The sequence below is a fragment of the Lepisosteus platostomus genome, chromosome 6 (assembly GCF_059453375.1).
Source record: "Lepisosteus platostomus isolate fLepPlt1 chromosome 6, fLepPlt1.hap1, whole genome shotgun sequence".
In the NCBI taxonomy this organism is placed as follows: domain Eukaryota; kingdom Metazoa; phylum Chordata; class Actinopteri; order Semionotiformes; family Lepisosteidae; genus Lepisosteus; species Lepisosteus platostomus.
The window spans coordinates 50,827,910-50,840,405 of NC_142616.1; the positions used below are offsets into that span (position 1 = coordinate 50,827,910).

At 35.8% G+C, this 12,496-nt stretch overlaps 1 protein-coding gene across 1 annotated transcript; it reads left to right on the top strand.

Annotated features, from left to right (window-relative positions):
- The first annotated feature begins 1,325 nt into the window (after nt 1-1,325).
- On the top strand, nt 1,326-2,837 carry rhol (rhodopsin, like). The gene has a single exon (XM_088636249.1). It carries the CDS (start codon nt 1,423-1,425, stop codon nt 2,485-2,487), a length of 1,065 nt encoding a protein of 354 aa, XP_088492375.1. The 5' UTR covers nt 1,326-1,422; the 3' UTR covers nt 2,488-2,837.
- Nucleotides 2,838-12,496: the final 9,659 nt, after the last annotated feature.

A 12,496-nucleotide genomic window follows, 5' to 3' on the forward strand; every position in this document is an offset into this window, starting at 1 on the left:
TTTTAAAATATATTTGCATCAGTATATTGAACCTTAATTATATTATTATTGAGCTCAGTGAAATCTACACGCACATATAAGGAGTTTTAATCGTGGAAGGATTAAAGAACACATCAATCTTTTGGGCTTTTAATAATGAAACATTATTGATTTATCAGATGAAAATTAGTTTGGAATATACAAACTGAATTAAGAAATGACCTTCTGAGGATGTTGTCTCTGAAGACCCTTGCACAAAGACTAGATTATCCACCCAATACTTCACAACATCTCAGAATGAATAAAAAGGAAAGCAGTTTATAGTAAAACATGCTTAGGCATCAGCGCAATACCGCAATTATATTGTCTCATGATAGACATAGTTCAGTTTTTCTAATTTTACAAAAATAAGCAAAGAATTACATGAAGGTAAATCTAGGAATATGAGTGTGTGCGTAAATATTATAATGTTAATGGTAAAACAGGTTGTGAGGAGATTTATCCAAAGGATCCTTTATTGAAGTAAGGACAAAGGTGATGCAGGTATAGCACTAAGCATGAGTACAGATAAACAGGGAAGGATTTAAATCCTCGGGCAAAGTAAGCAGATCTCTCACAGACACAAATACATCTTTTTACATCTGTAATGAGCAACACTATGATGCTAAAATCACCCTCCCTGTCTGTTTCTCTAATTTTAGTTTTTAGATGTTCCAAATTATACAAATAGCCAAAATCAAATTTCTATTTATCAGTACAAGACACACTTCCTAAGTACCTTCTCCAACATTTTAAGCCCTTGGAAAGATACTGTATATCTGGCGTGCCTCAAAATGTATATTAAAACCATTATTAAGCCTACTAATCGCCACTGGGTTGTGCTGCAATAATGTAATATGTAGGAAATTCCAGAAAATAAAACCACAAATTCCATTAGTAAAAAGCAGCACTTTGCTCTTCAAGAGCTGCCACGGTTGCAAATTTTAAAATCTTTAAATTTTGAAAACGGTTACTCAGTCTCAATGGAAAGCAGGTTTTATATGTACAGTATTACAACTTTAAAAAAGAAAACAGTCACAATAAATTTGCAGATTTCTTGTCATTAATGTAGTAGGTAAACTTTTGAATGCATGTAGCAAGGATTTTCGTGCTCATAATAGTAATTCAGATTAACCACTCATGAGAAAAGTCTTTAATACATATAGGCAGCTGCAACCTTAATAACTTGATGAGTAGCCAGTTATGTTTGCAGTCTTGGCTGGATTATTTATTAGAGTGGCCTAAATTGCTTTGTGCTGATGAAACATAAATGCTAATCCAGGGTGGCTCTTTAAAAGCACCTAAACAGGACTTGGATCCATCTGTAGCAAGGTCCAAATCCATCTCTCAGCAGTCCAGCCAGACGGAACAACATCTCTCGAGGGCTGACCGAGAACCGCAACCATGAATGGCACAGAGGGCCCCAATTTCTACGTGCCCATGTCAAATGCAACTGGCGTGGTGAGAAGCCCATTCGAATACCCACAGTACTACCTTGCTGAACCATGGAAGTACTCCGCACTGGCAGCGTACATGTTCTTCTTGATCATCACCGGCTTCCCCATCAATTTCCTCACCCTGTACGTCACCATCGAGCACAAGAAGCTGAGAACCCCGCTAAATTACATTCTTTTAAATCTGGCTGTAGGTGATCTCTTCATGGTCTTCGGAGGATTCACCACCACGATGTACACTTCGATGAATGGCTACTTTGTCTTCGGCACCACTGGCTGCAACATTGAAGGATTCTTTGCTACCCTTGGTGGCATGATTTCCCTCTGGTCCCTTGTGGTCTTGGCCGTCGAGAGGTACCTAGTGGTCTGCAAGCCCATGAGCAATTTCAGGTTCGGCGAATCCCATTCCATCATGGGTGTTTTATTCACCTGGGTGATGGCCTGCGCCTGTGCTGTTCCTCCCCTCTTCGGATGGTCCAGGTACATTCCTGAGGGCATGCAGTGCTCGTGCGGAATTGACTACTACACCCTGAAACCCGAGGTAAACAACGAGTCCTTTGTCATCTACATGTTCACTGTCCACCTCCTCCTGCCGTTCAGTGTTGTCTTCTTCTGCTACGGCCGCCTGGTCTGCACTGTCAAGGCAGCTGCCGCCCAACAGCAGGAGTCTGAAACCACCCAGAGGGCCGAGAGGGAAGTCACCCGCATGGTTGTTCTTATGGTCATCTCTTACATAGTCTGCTGGACTCCCTATGGCAGTGTAGCTTGGTACATCTTCACCCACAAGGGAGCTGATTTTGGCCCAGTCTTCATGACAGGTCCGGCATTTTTTGCCAAGAGCTCAGCCCTATACAACCCTCTCATCTACGTCTGCATGAATAAGCAGTTCCGTCACTGCATGATTACAACCCTCTGCTGCGGAAAGAATCCATTCGAAGAGGAGGAGGGCGCATCCACTACTGCATCCAAGACAGAGGCCTCTTCAGTCTCTTCCAGTCAGGTGTCTCCTGCATAAAGCTCCTCTCTTCAAAGGGCCTAAGAAACACGATCAACGGAAAATATTTCTGCTACCGGAACCGACTGAATGCTATGTCTACAGAAATAACATAATGAACTTTTTTGTATTTTTACAAATCAGTTTGTTAAACCAAAAGACTGTTGAATCAGAAGGCGACACACTGTGTCCACATCACTGTTGTTTCTGTATGTACAGTAAGTCCAATGTAATGGTGCATAAGATGTTTTTTTAGACAAGAGGAAATATCTTAAATCTTTTACAGTTGGATTCTACCTGTAACCAGCTTAATGTGATTGTAGAGGCATGTAATCAATGCAACGTAAAATAAAAAGCACTTTGCAAATGTCTTACTGTGTCTCTAGACTTTTAATTTCTGTTTCTTTATAGTTCATATTTTCTATAGTTTGAAAAAGCATACACATTTTTGCAAAAACAAAAAAAGGTGTTTGATTTTTTTACAATTGTCTTACTTTAAAATATTAGTGTGATTTCACACTACTCTTTATTTAAATACTTCGGAAAGTATTTATTATTGCAGGGTCTAAACTGTAGATTATAAATATAACAATTACTATTATCTGAGCAGGGTTCTAGAGTACTATTCCCATTTAGCAAAGACTCTGTGTTTCAGTTATTCTTATCTCAAAATTTTTCTTTTGTGAAGGTGTGGTTTGCTCACTTTGGTAGCAAGAATGGTAGAAATCCAAAGAACTTTGAAACATATTGTGAAAATAAAAGTTAGCTTCAAGTATTTCATTTTATTAAAAATGTAAAGGCTCCTTACGTTTATCTAACCTAGATAATTTTTTTGCACACTTTCGTATGTCAAGATGACCATACTCATTCAGAGGATTCAGAGCGAGCATCCAGTGTGAGGTTCCAATTTTATAAATATATTTTTATAGAGTTAGTGCTCTTTGGAAGTATAGATGTAATGTTTATAGTCAGATTGTTGATTCAGAGGCTCTGCTAATCAGAAGGATCTAGCTCTCCTTGAAGCAAGGTCGAAGTATATTATCACAATGTCACTCTAAACAATAAGCACCTGATACTCCCTAAGATGGATTAGGAAATAAAAATATGTAACACGCATTAAGCAGCATTTGTGAGAATTTAACCATCACAAGGTTTCCCATTAGCCCCAGCATATCTAATAGAAACAAAAGAAATAAATGGAAAGTTTATTACAAACTTTATGTATCTTGAAACGCAGTTAACAAATAACTACAGTCATTTATGATGTTAGTGATTACATAATACTGCTACTTTTTAAATGCATTGAAGGTAAGTAACTTTAGAAAGTGTAAGCATATTTCAATGTTGTAGTATTATATTTTACACAAAGAAAGTTGCACATTAATAAAAAAAATCACCATTTGAAAAATAACATATAATGATATATCCTATATTTATATCTTATTAGATATATTGATATTAAGAAACATACAGGTTTTAAAATAACTCCATGTTTGTAAAAGGCAGTTACAAATCATGTGAACATATTCACCATAAAGAAACTACAAAAATGATAATTATAAATTATTTTATTAATTTGAGTTATCATGTATTAAAACAAAATAATTACTGTATTCATACAATTTTCAATAAGACCAACTAAAATCCAGTATCACTCAACAGCATTACTGGTTTACAACTGGAGGTAACAGATAGTTTTGATGTTGCCAAGTAATTACTCCTAGTTAAATCATGAGAAAAAACAACTCCATATTATATCCTTATTTACCCGGGAAACACCATAGATTCCAATTTTCATTGAGGCCTTTTGGTTTTAGTGTCTGTAATTCATGGATCTACTTTGACTGAGTGGTGAGTTGTAGCCAGTCAGGTTATTTACTGTCAAGGTAATGGAAATTAAAATTGCTCAAATAAGTCATACCAAAAAATAAAAATAAGAGCTAAAAATGTACGATAAGAGCTGTGATCCTGTGTTTGATTATTGGTGTATTTTATCTACTATTTCTTATATAAATAAAGTAATTAATAAATACTTATTTGCGCTATCAGTGGACTTTAAATAAATACTTTTTCTGGACATCACCCCATTTGTCATGTACTGTAGGACACACTGATATGATGCGCAGAGAAGCCTCTCAAGAGAAGTCACCTTTAAAGGCACTATATAAAATAAAGTTTATTATTATTATTATTATATTGTAAGATCCATGCACCCCTGCTGACAGGAGAGGGTACTGCAGCCTATGTTCCAGTAGATGATGGGATGTTATAACCAGAGGGTCATGATGGGAGCACGTGATCATTTGCTCTATTCCTTTCTCTTGTGTAAGCAAACATTATTGCTATTTTTTATTTCTTAACACATATAAGTTTTACTTATATTTAGAATTTAAAAGCAAGGAATATTATTTTTCAGAACAGTAAAAATGATGATGATACCAGTGTCCGCAAACTAGCCAGATCTAAATGCTTCCAAATCATATTTCGTCCCAACAATCAAGCAGACTATGCATTAAGGTGTAAAGAAAGCTTGTGCAGAATGTTTATTCCAGGACTTCTAATCTCCAAAGATGATCCTCATTTAAAATGTGTGATAGAATCTGAATCCCCTTTGATCCTGTAATGTAGAACACCGGCAGCAAACAACATTTAAAGAGTTATCAGAGAGGAGAATAGGAATGTCATCATTAAGTATGTAATTATGGGTCCGCTGCAGTCTACAGCGTCGGAGGGGAACATCATTGTAAATAAAAACCTGAAGTCTATATGGAGATGCAAGTGGAGGACAGGTAAAGAAATGTCAGGATTAAACCAAAAAGACAACGAAGAAGTAAAAATTAATTTTAAATGTTGTCAGGGTTAAGATCCCTCTAAGACCTTTATGCTGCAGAGAGTTAAGTAAATACATGCTCACTTCCCTTTCCATATGAATTTTAAACCTCTAGTGTGCAATCTATCCCAGTACCTTAATGGGAAAGGAAGAGGGATCAGTATTACAGTATGTAAGATTACAAGAAATTTAAGTGAGGAAACACATTTATTTGTATTATGTCTGTCAAAGTCAGTGTTTTCCTGTTTGAAAATATTAATGAGATTACTTACTGTGATAACATAAAGAGGAATACTGAGGTACTGTATCGGCAATGTTTGAGCAGTCGCACAATTGGGAATAGGAAAATTAAGTTACTGCAAAATTTAAAGGCAGTAATGAAGAATTGACCCAAATTATTTTATACTTTGATAGAACACTAATGTCATCAAGTAATTCACAGAGAGTGGGAAACATTGTCTCTGTGTAAAAATATATAGTATCAAGAGCACAGAGCAATCAGCAATTTTGAGTTCAATGTTCATGGACCAGTTTCCAAAGAAATGGCAAACAACAGAATTGATAGTGAGCATCCCTTATAAGTCCCCCCCACCAGCAATAGAATACTGGGAAGAAAACATGTTGTTTGTTTGTTCATTATCCCCATTGCTTTTGGCATTTGGAATTGAATCAAACCTGGCCCCAATTCAATTTTTCAATTCAATTCCAGCTGTATTATTTCACAGCACAGTCCAATACAACAATACAACAGAATTAAACAGCACCACCAAAGTGTTCAGGACAACAATGTTTCAGGAGATAAAACGTTTATTTTACTTTGTTTAGAACTGGATTGCAGAGGGAATGAAAGATTTTCTAATCTATTACCGTGGGACAGGATTATTTTAGTCAATTACCATTATTACCGTCTGACACCTAGGGGGATAGAGCATCTTCAGTATGGAAGTATATACTGTTAATTCACAGTGGAGGGGACAAGCCACACACACCATTATACTTTTAGTCTTCTTTAGAACCCTGTATTCTTAGACTGCATTTGGGTTGAGCTGATCTGCCCCAAAGATTTTGCTACTTATCCTTACTATGTTTCCCAAACCATTACAGTTTTACGTGCCTATACTGTATATTCTAGAACCTTGAACAAGAACCTTCTTGGTGTTTAATGAGTGAATGGCATGGGAGAAAACAATGCCTCTACCTGCAGTCATGATGTTGTGGAGACACCAAACATCTTTAACAAAGACCATCTGATCTTGGTAAACCCATTTGGTCATACATGCCTCCAGCCACTATCACAGATCCACAGCTTTCTACTTATCACCACAGCAAATCAGTCATGGGATGATATTGGGCATAGGACCTTTGATACCAAACCTACTGTAGGATATAATGGAAGACTGTACAGGTACATATCTCTTCTAAAAGGAGGTGTCATTTAAAAAAGAAGGAAACATACTTGATCCAAAAGTCAGATACAATCCAGAAGGAATGCAATCAGTTCAAGATTTATCCTTTTTCATGCCCAACAATGACTTCCTTTGCTAAAGAAGTGCCTACAGCACACCAGTGTCTGCAGGAGAAAAACATGTTAAATAGATCTGAGAAATCTAATGATTTTCCTAATCATATTGTATGTCAAGTGTCTAATTTAGAGTAAAACAGGTTAAATGTTGAGTTTATCTGCATGAGATCTGACATTGATACCCCCTGTGCTAATCTAACAGCAGGATCTTTGAAAAGTACTCATTGCTATGGAGTCTCAAAGCTAATAAATGATTGGGCTGCCTGCCTTTAAAGTTGTAATTCTGCCTAGGTCTATATGTATAAGAAACTCAGTACAATGTCTAAACAGCATATTTAAATTCTGATTTCTGTTAGCTTAGCATTAGAAAAAGCGATGAGCATGTTGTAGAAATTCAGTAGTTTTACTAACATGGGATTTAGGGATGTGTGAAGCAAGCACTTTAGAATTATATTTAATTCAGTTGTTTAATTCACTGCTTTCTATAGAATGTGTTGGTCATTGACAAAGTCATGGTCAAAATCAGTTTAACTTCTAACCATGTGCAAAATGTCTCATTTTGTGAAGGTACTGTATTAAAATACCAGTGGCAGGCATGCAAAGACTTCAGACAATGGCCCTGTGATCTGATAGCAACAAGGCTCATGTCTCATTGAAGTGCAAAACAGAAAAAAGAGACAAAGTTGGAAAAAGTGTTGAAGAAACAGAGCTATAATACAATTGATTCCAGTCAACTTGGCGGGGTAACATACCACTGATTCCATGCTGAGAATAGAAAAGAATATAGTTTTGTCTGTTGAGTCTCATAAAGGTTGTGGAGGACACAAAATAAATGTGAGACAAGAGCTGTGGGGGAGAAATGAAAACAAATGTTCATATTGATGGGGTTGGGGGGAAAGGAAGCTAAAGATGAGATGGAAATCTTGGCAAAAATTCCAAGGGAATTATAGAAAGCAAATTGTACACCATATAAACAAAGATAAGGATTAGAAACCACTTAACCTTCATCCCAACAAACAACTGAAATCTCCCCCAGAAAAAAGCCCCAGGGAAATGAAAGATCCCCAACTGCGAACCCCTCCATACCTGGTCCCCTCACTTTGTCAGATCCGTAGTATGTATATGTCTGTGACATGAAGGCAAAACACTGTTGTCCCTTTCATCACAATTCAAAAACACCAGAAATTCTGCCTTAGTAAAAAAGGTCACATATACAGGTATAGAGGTAAACGTCTATTCATCAACAGTCCAAAATAATCACAAGAAAGATCCTGCTTTTACAGTCCGCTAGAAAACATTCTAGGTGCACCAGACAGATGTAAGAATGTGCCATTTAAAAATGCATTAAACAGTAGCATAACAACATGCAAGGTCAAATGATATTAACCCATATGCACAATTATGACAAGTGAATATCACAGAGGATATTTTTGCTCTGAAAAAATGATGTTGTTATTCATTCTGATTTGATGATGTGAGCTCATGCCTGCTCCCATGCGTATACTGTAGCCAAAGTAAACTGTCACCTGGAGTGCCAAATTAAATAGGATACAAGATTTGAAACCTTAGCTATATCAGGTTTAGAAATCAATAAAAAATCAAACTTAAAGATTTTGCAACTTGCCCATTGTCATCCCACTCTGCAAGGATACACCACTATTGCTCTTTGCACCACCGCCTGTGTTATTGCCATAGAGCAGAAATCACAATTAATGTCTTTCAGATTTATAAATCCAGAATGCATCTTTAAGCATTATTAAACCTTAGCTATATCAGACTTTGTGATTATGAACCTTTCAATCTTATAACTGGTTTACATGTAAGATGTAACGTCCATAAAAAGTCAATTTAATTATCAATATACATTTGATAAGATTGCTATGATTTACCTGTAAGAGGTCATAAAATAAAATAAAAACAATGGGTTGAAACTGAGCTATGTATGCACAGTAACTCTTGGAGGACTGTGAGAGAGAGGATCAGAAAGAATCTTTTACTCTGGTTAAACATAATGAAGAATACACATTCTACACAGAGAACACAGCATATAAAGACACAGGAGAGGGAGTTCCTGGACAGGAGATGGAGATAGAGACAGAATTAACAGAAGGGAGAAGGAGCACCAGGTGAGTGGGCCTTCTTCTGGTCTTAGATTCCACTCTTGAAGAAGTACTGAAGTTTATGAAAAACTCACAGTTCTATGTAACTTTTAGACAATTGCCATAGCTAGTTGAGATCATAGATTAAAGCTGAAATTAATAAAAACGATTTGTGCTTAACAATTGTGAAAGTATGTATTGTTGGACTTTCCATAATGTCAATAGAACATGAAATAGCTGGAAACCTGGATAAAAAATAAATAATAACTGAATTTTCAAAACTTAAGACATAAACTAAAAGTCAAGCATAAAGTTTTTTTTTTATTTATATGTTGTAAATACACATTACAGTTCATTGAATGCTTATTTCTTTTATTTTGGATGTGGTGGTTATGACAATTATAGCAAAATAAGATGATGTGATGAATGATTTTGTATTTGTAATAAAAATAGGATTAACATTCTTAATGTTATTTTTTTAATTCACACTGAAATATTCAAATATTCAAATCTTTTCTGAAAATGTTGTGTCTCTGTTTTAATGAATCTAAGAAACATTGCCTGAATTGCTGAGTTGCCAAACTGAATAACTTTACCTCATTCAAAACAATGTTTTAAAAAAGTTAAAAAATGGATTAGGATCCAAGGTACTCATCTATTTAACTTATCAAGCTCACTCTTGATTGAGCATTATGACGTGCAACAAAGCGTATTTAATGCTAACTTCCCTCAGTGATTTTACACCCCAGAAAAAGCAGCAAATCATCTGGCGTCTCAAAAGGTTATGGGTACTGCGAGTTAAACTGTAGCGCATTTCACTCAGTACAGCAAACCTATTTTTAAATTTCTTTTAGAAGCAACTGTCTGTCTATTGATCAAAGAAGTATACAAATAAATACTAGTGGCTAGTAGTGGCCTCCAGAAGAGTGATCACCACAGATCCCATGTCTTCTTGATCACTTCTTTCTTGAAGACTCACTGTAGACATTGCTGTAATATCGGCTGTTTTTAGTTTAACAACTTTGTATTCTGTCCATTTTTTTAACCTGAAACTTGGTTCAGTTTTGAAATCATTACCTGAGTAGTTGAGAGTTTTGAGGTTTTAAGCCAATGTATATACAGTATGTGTGACCTCTCAACAGCCACCTGATTTTATGCTAGCAGCTTAAGATAAGACATTTGTGATAGTTCAGGTGAGTCAAATTTCTGCAGTTTCTGGTTTTAATTGGGGAAGAAATAGCCCGAGTCCAGTGTCTAATGACTTCCCAATACTTTGAATGGCATTATGTGATTTTGTTTTTTAAGAAAGACAGGGATAGAAGAAGAGCTGTAATCCTGAACTATCACTTCAGCGTGCAGATCACAGATCTTGTGTTCCCACAAATTATCTAGAATGTTATAGCTGCTGTGTTCTGCATGTTTATATACTTCCTAAGACTTTATGTGTACAGTGCCAAATTAGAGGCATGGTCCCTCACCAAGGACATGTTAATAGGAGTGGTTATGGACCTGAATACAATGTTCTGTGAGTCTGAGTGGAAGTCTGTTGTATTGTGTTCTGGTTCCTGGAACAGTTGAGAGCTGAGCTTGGTGTTGCAAGTAAAGGGCAATCCTATTTAAGAACCAAGCATCTGTCCCCTTAATCTTCTGAACACTCAAAAGCACTTTTAAATGGTGCAATAAACTTTCTTTTGCCACTTGTTAAAAGGCCTTATTGTAAAGGTTGCAAAAACTGAATTATATATATTGGTGAAAGTAAATGAAAGTGATTATTAAACCCCGGTGTTTTTTTTGTAAATGTGTCTTGATAATTACTATATTCTTCTTTAGCCTCATCTTAAAAATAGTACATCAATGAAAATTGAGATTTTCATTGGAGTATCCTTCACATAAAGGAAGGAGATAGCAGCAGTATTACTCAGATGTGTTTGTCAATATACAATTACAAGGAACCTTGTTACTACCTGTCACAATAAAAACTAATTTTTGCTTCTTTGTAACATAGAGATTAATGGTATTTGTTCACAAGTGTTTACAAAACAAAATATAGTTTGACATTCTCCTGAGATTAATGTACGTAGACAACCTTTTACTGCCTGAGATTAAGTTGTATAAAAATTGTAATTGTGGAAAATTAAAATTTCTTCCTAAATTGGATTTCACAGCATCCAGGTATTCTGATAATAAAAACCACAAATCTGTAGCTGTGGCAGAGCCAAACAATTTGTGTCCCTTTTAAGGCAAATTATGATGATCTTAGACTTCCATAGACAGTTTAATGTTGGTTAGAGCGTGTTTTTTCCAAACTAAGTAATATCTAAAATCAATCCTATTGAAATAGAGTTCCCTATTAATCATAAACATGACTTTAATGGAACTTGCAGCCCTTTAAATATGGCCAGTGTTATTTTCAATCTAAATGTAATACTGTGCAGCCATGAGGGTGTCTTTGCACATGCATGGAGGTTTGACTTCAAATGAAGCAGAAACGCATTCATGTAAACCAGACAATTCAGCTCACAAAAAAGCCCCAGGGCCATCAATTTTACTGCTTTCTACAATAAAGCAAGACAAAGAGTATAGAGAGAATCTATACTCTTTGATGTCTATAAACTTCATATAAAGGCTTTAATTGATCCATATTAGTATAGAAGTGGTATCCAACACTCCATTTTGTCCCTATCAACCAATTATTTTACCACTCCAATCAGCCATACCTTCTGCAGATTGGCCAGTCCTTACACTTAATCTTTCTGTTGCCAACAATTAACAACTGGTATATGGCAATATCCCTGTTTTGAATACTAGAAAATTTTCTCTCTTGTTTAGCCAGGGGATTACAACCTTTTAAATTGTGTAGAAAATTGGGTCAATAAATCAGTACCTGACAAGCAACACGGATCCTGTATTCAATCTTCAGTACACCACACAGACCTTGATAAAGTCTTTCATTATGTACATGCAAAGCTCTTGTACTACATATGCTCTTTTAATTTCATTCTTGGAAAATATGCCTAGGGTTGGGGGCTTAAGACAGTTAAGTGCCAGAAATGTGTAACAACAACCTAATACATTTGCAGGACAATTCTCATAATTTATTTGTTAAATGGTTCTGGAAAAAGAAGCAAATATTTAAAGACCCAGAGAGTCAGCACTTAAAATAAATTAATATTACACATTAAGCATCACTAATAATTAGGTTCTACAGATATTCAAAACATTTTAAAAGAGTTAAGTTAAATACCCTCTGGTAACAAATATTAATATATTCTTTCTGTTACTGTGTAACAAAAAATGCATGTGATCTGTATTCTGAATATTTTTTTATTAAATGTCACATATTCCAGAAAGCTACTGTAGTATTGTTTCATTTCCAATTTTCTTTCACAACAGGACTAAGGTTATAACATTAGGCTACAGCGTCTTTGGTCATTTTTAATAATGTGCCGTCCATCAGGAAGTTGCATATTCCTGGTAAGAGTAGCAGCAACCGGAAGGCTATCCAAGAAATTGTGAGCTTGAGGCAGGAATAAACCCTGAATGGAACACCAGACCATGGCAGGACACAAGCACATGCAC

Coding starts and splice junctions, on each gene's coding strand:
- rhol (XM_088636249.1), top strand. CDS start 1,423: ATGAATGGCACAGAGGGCCCCAATTTCTACGTGCCCATGTCAAATGCA.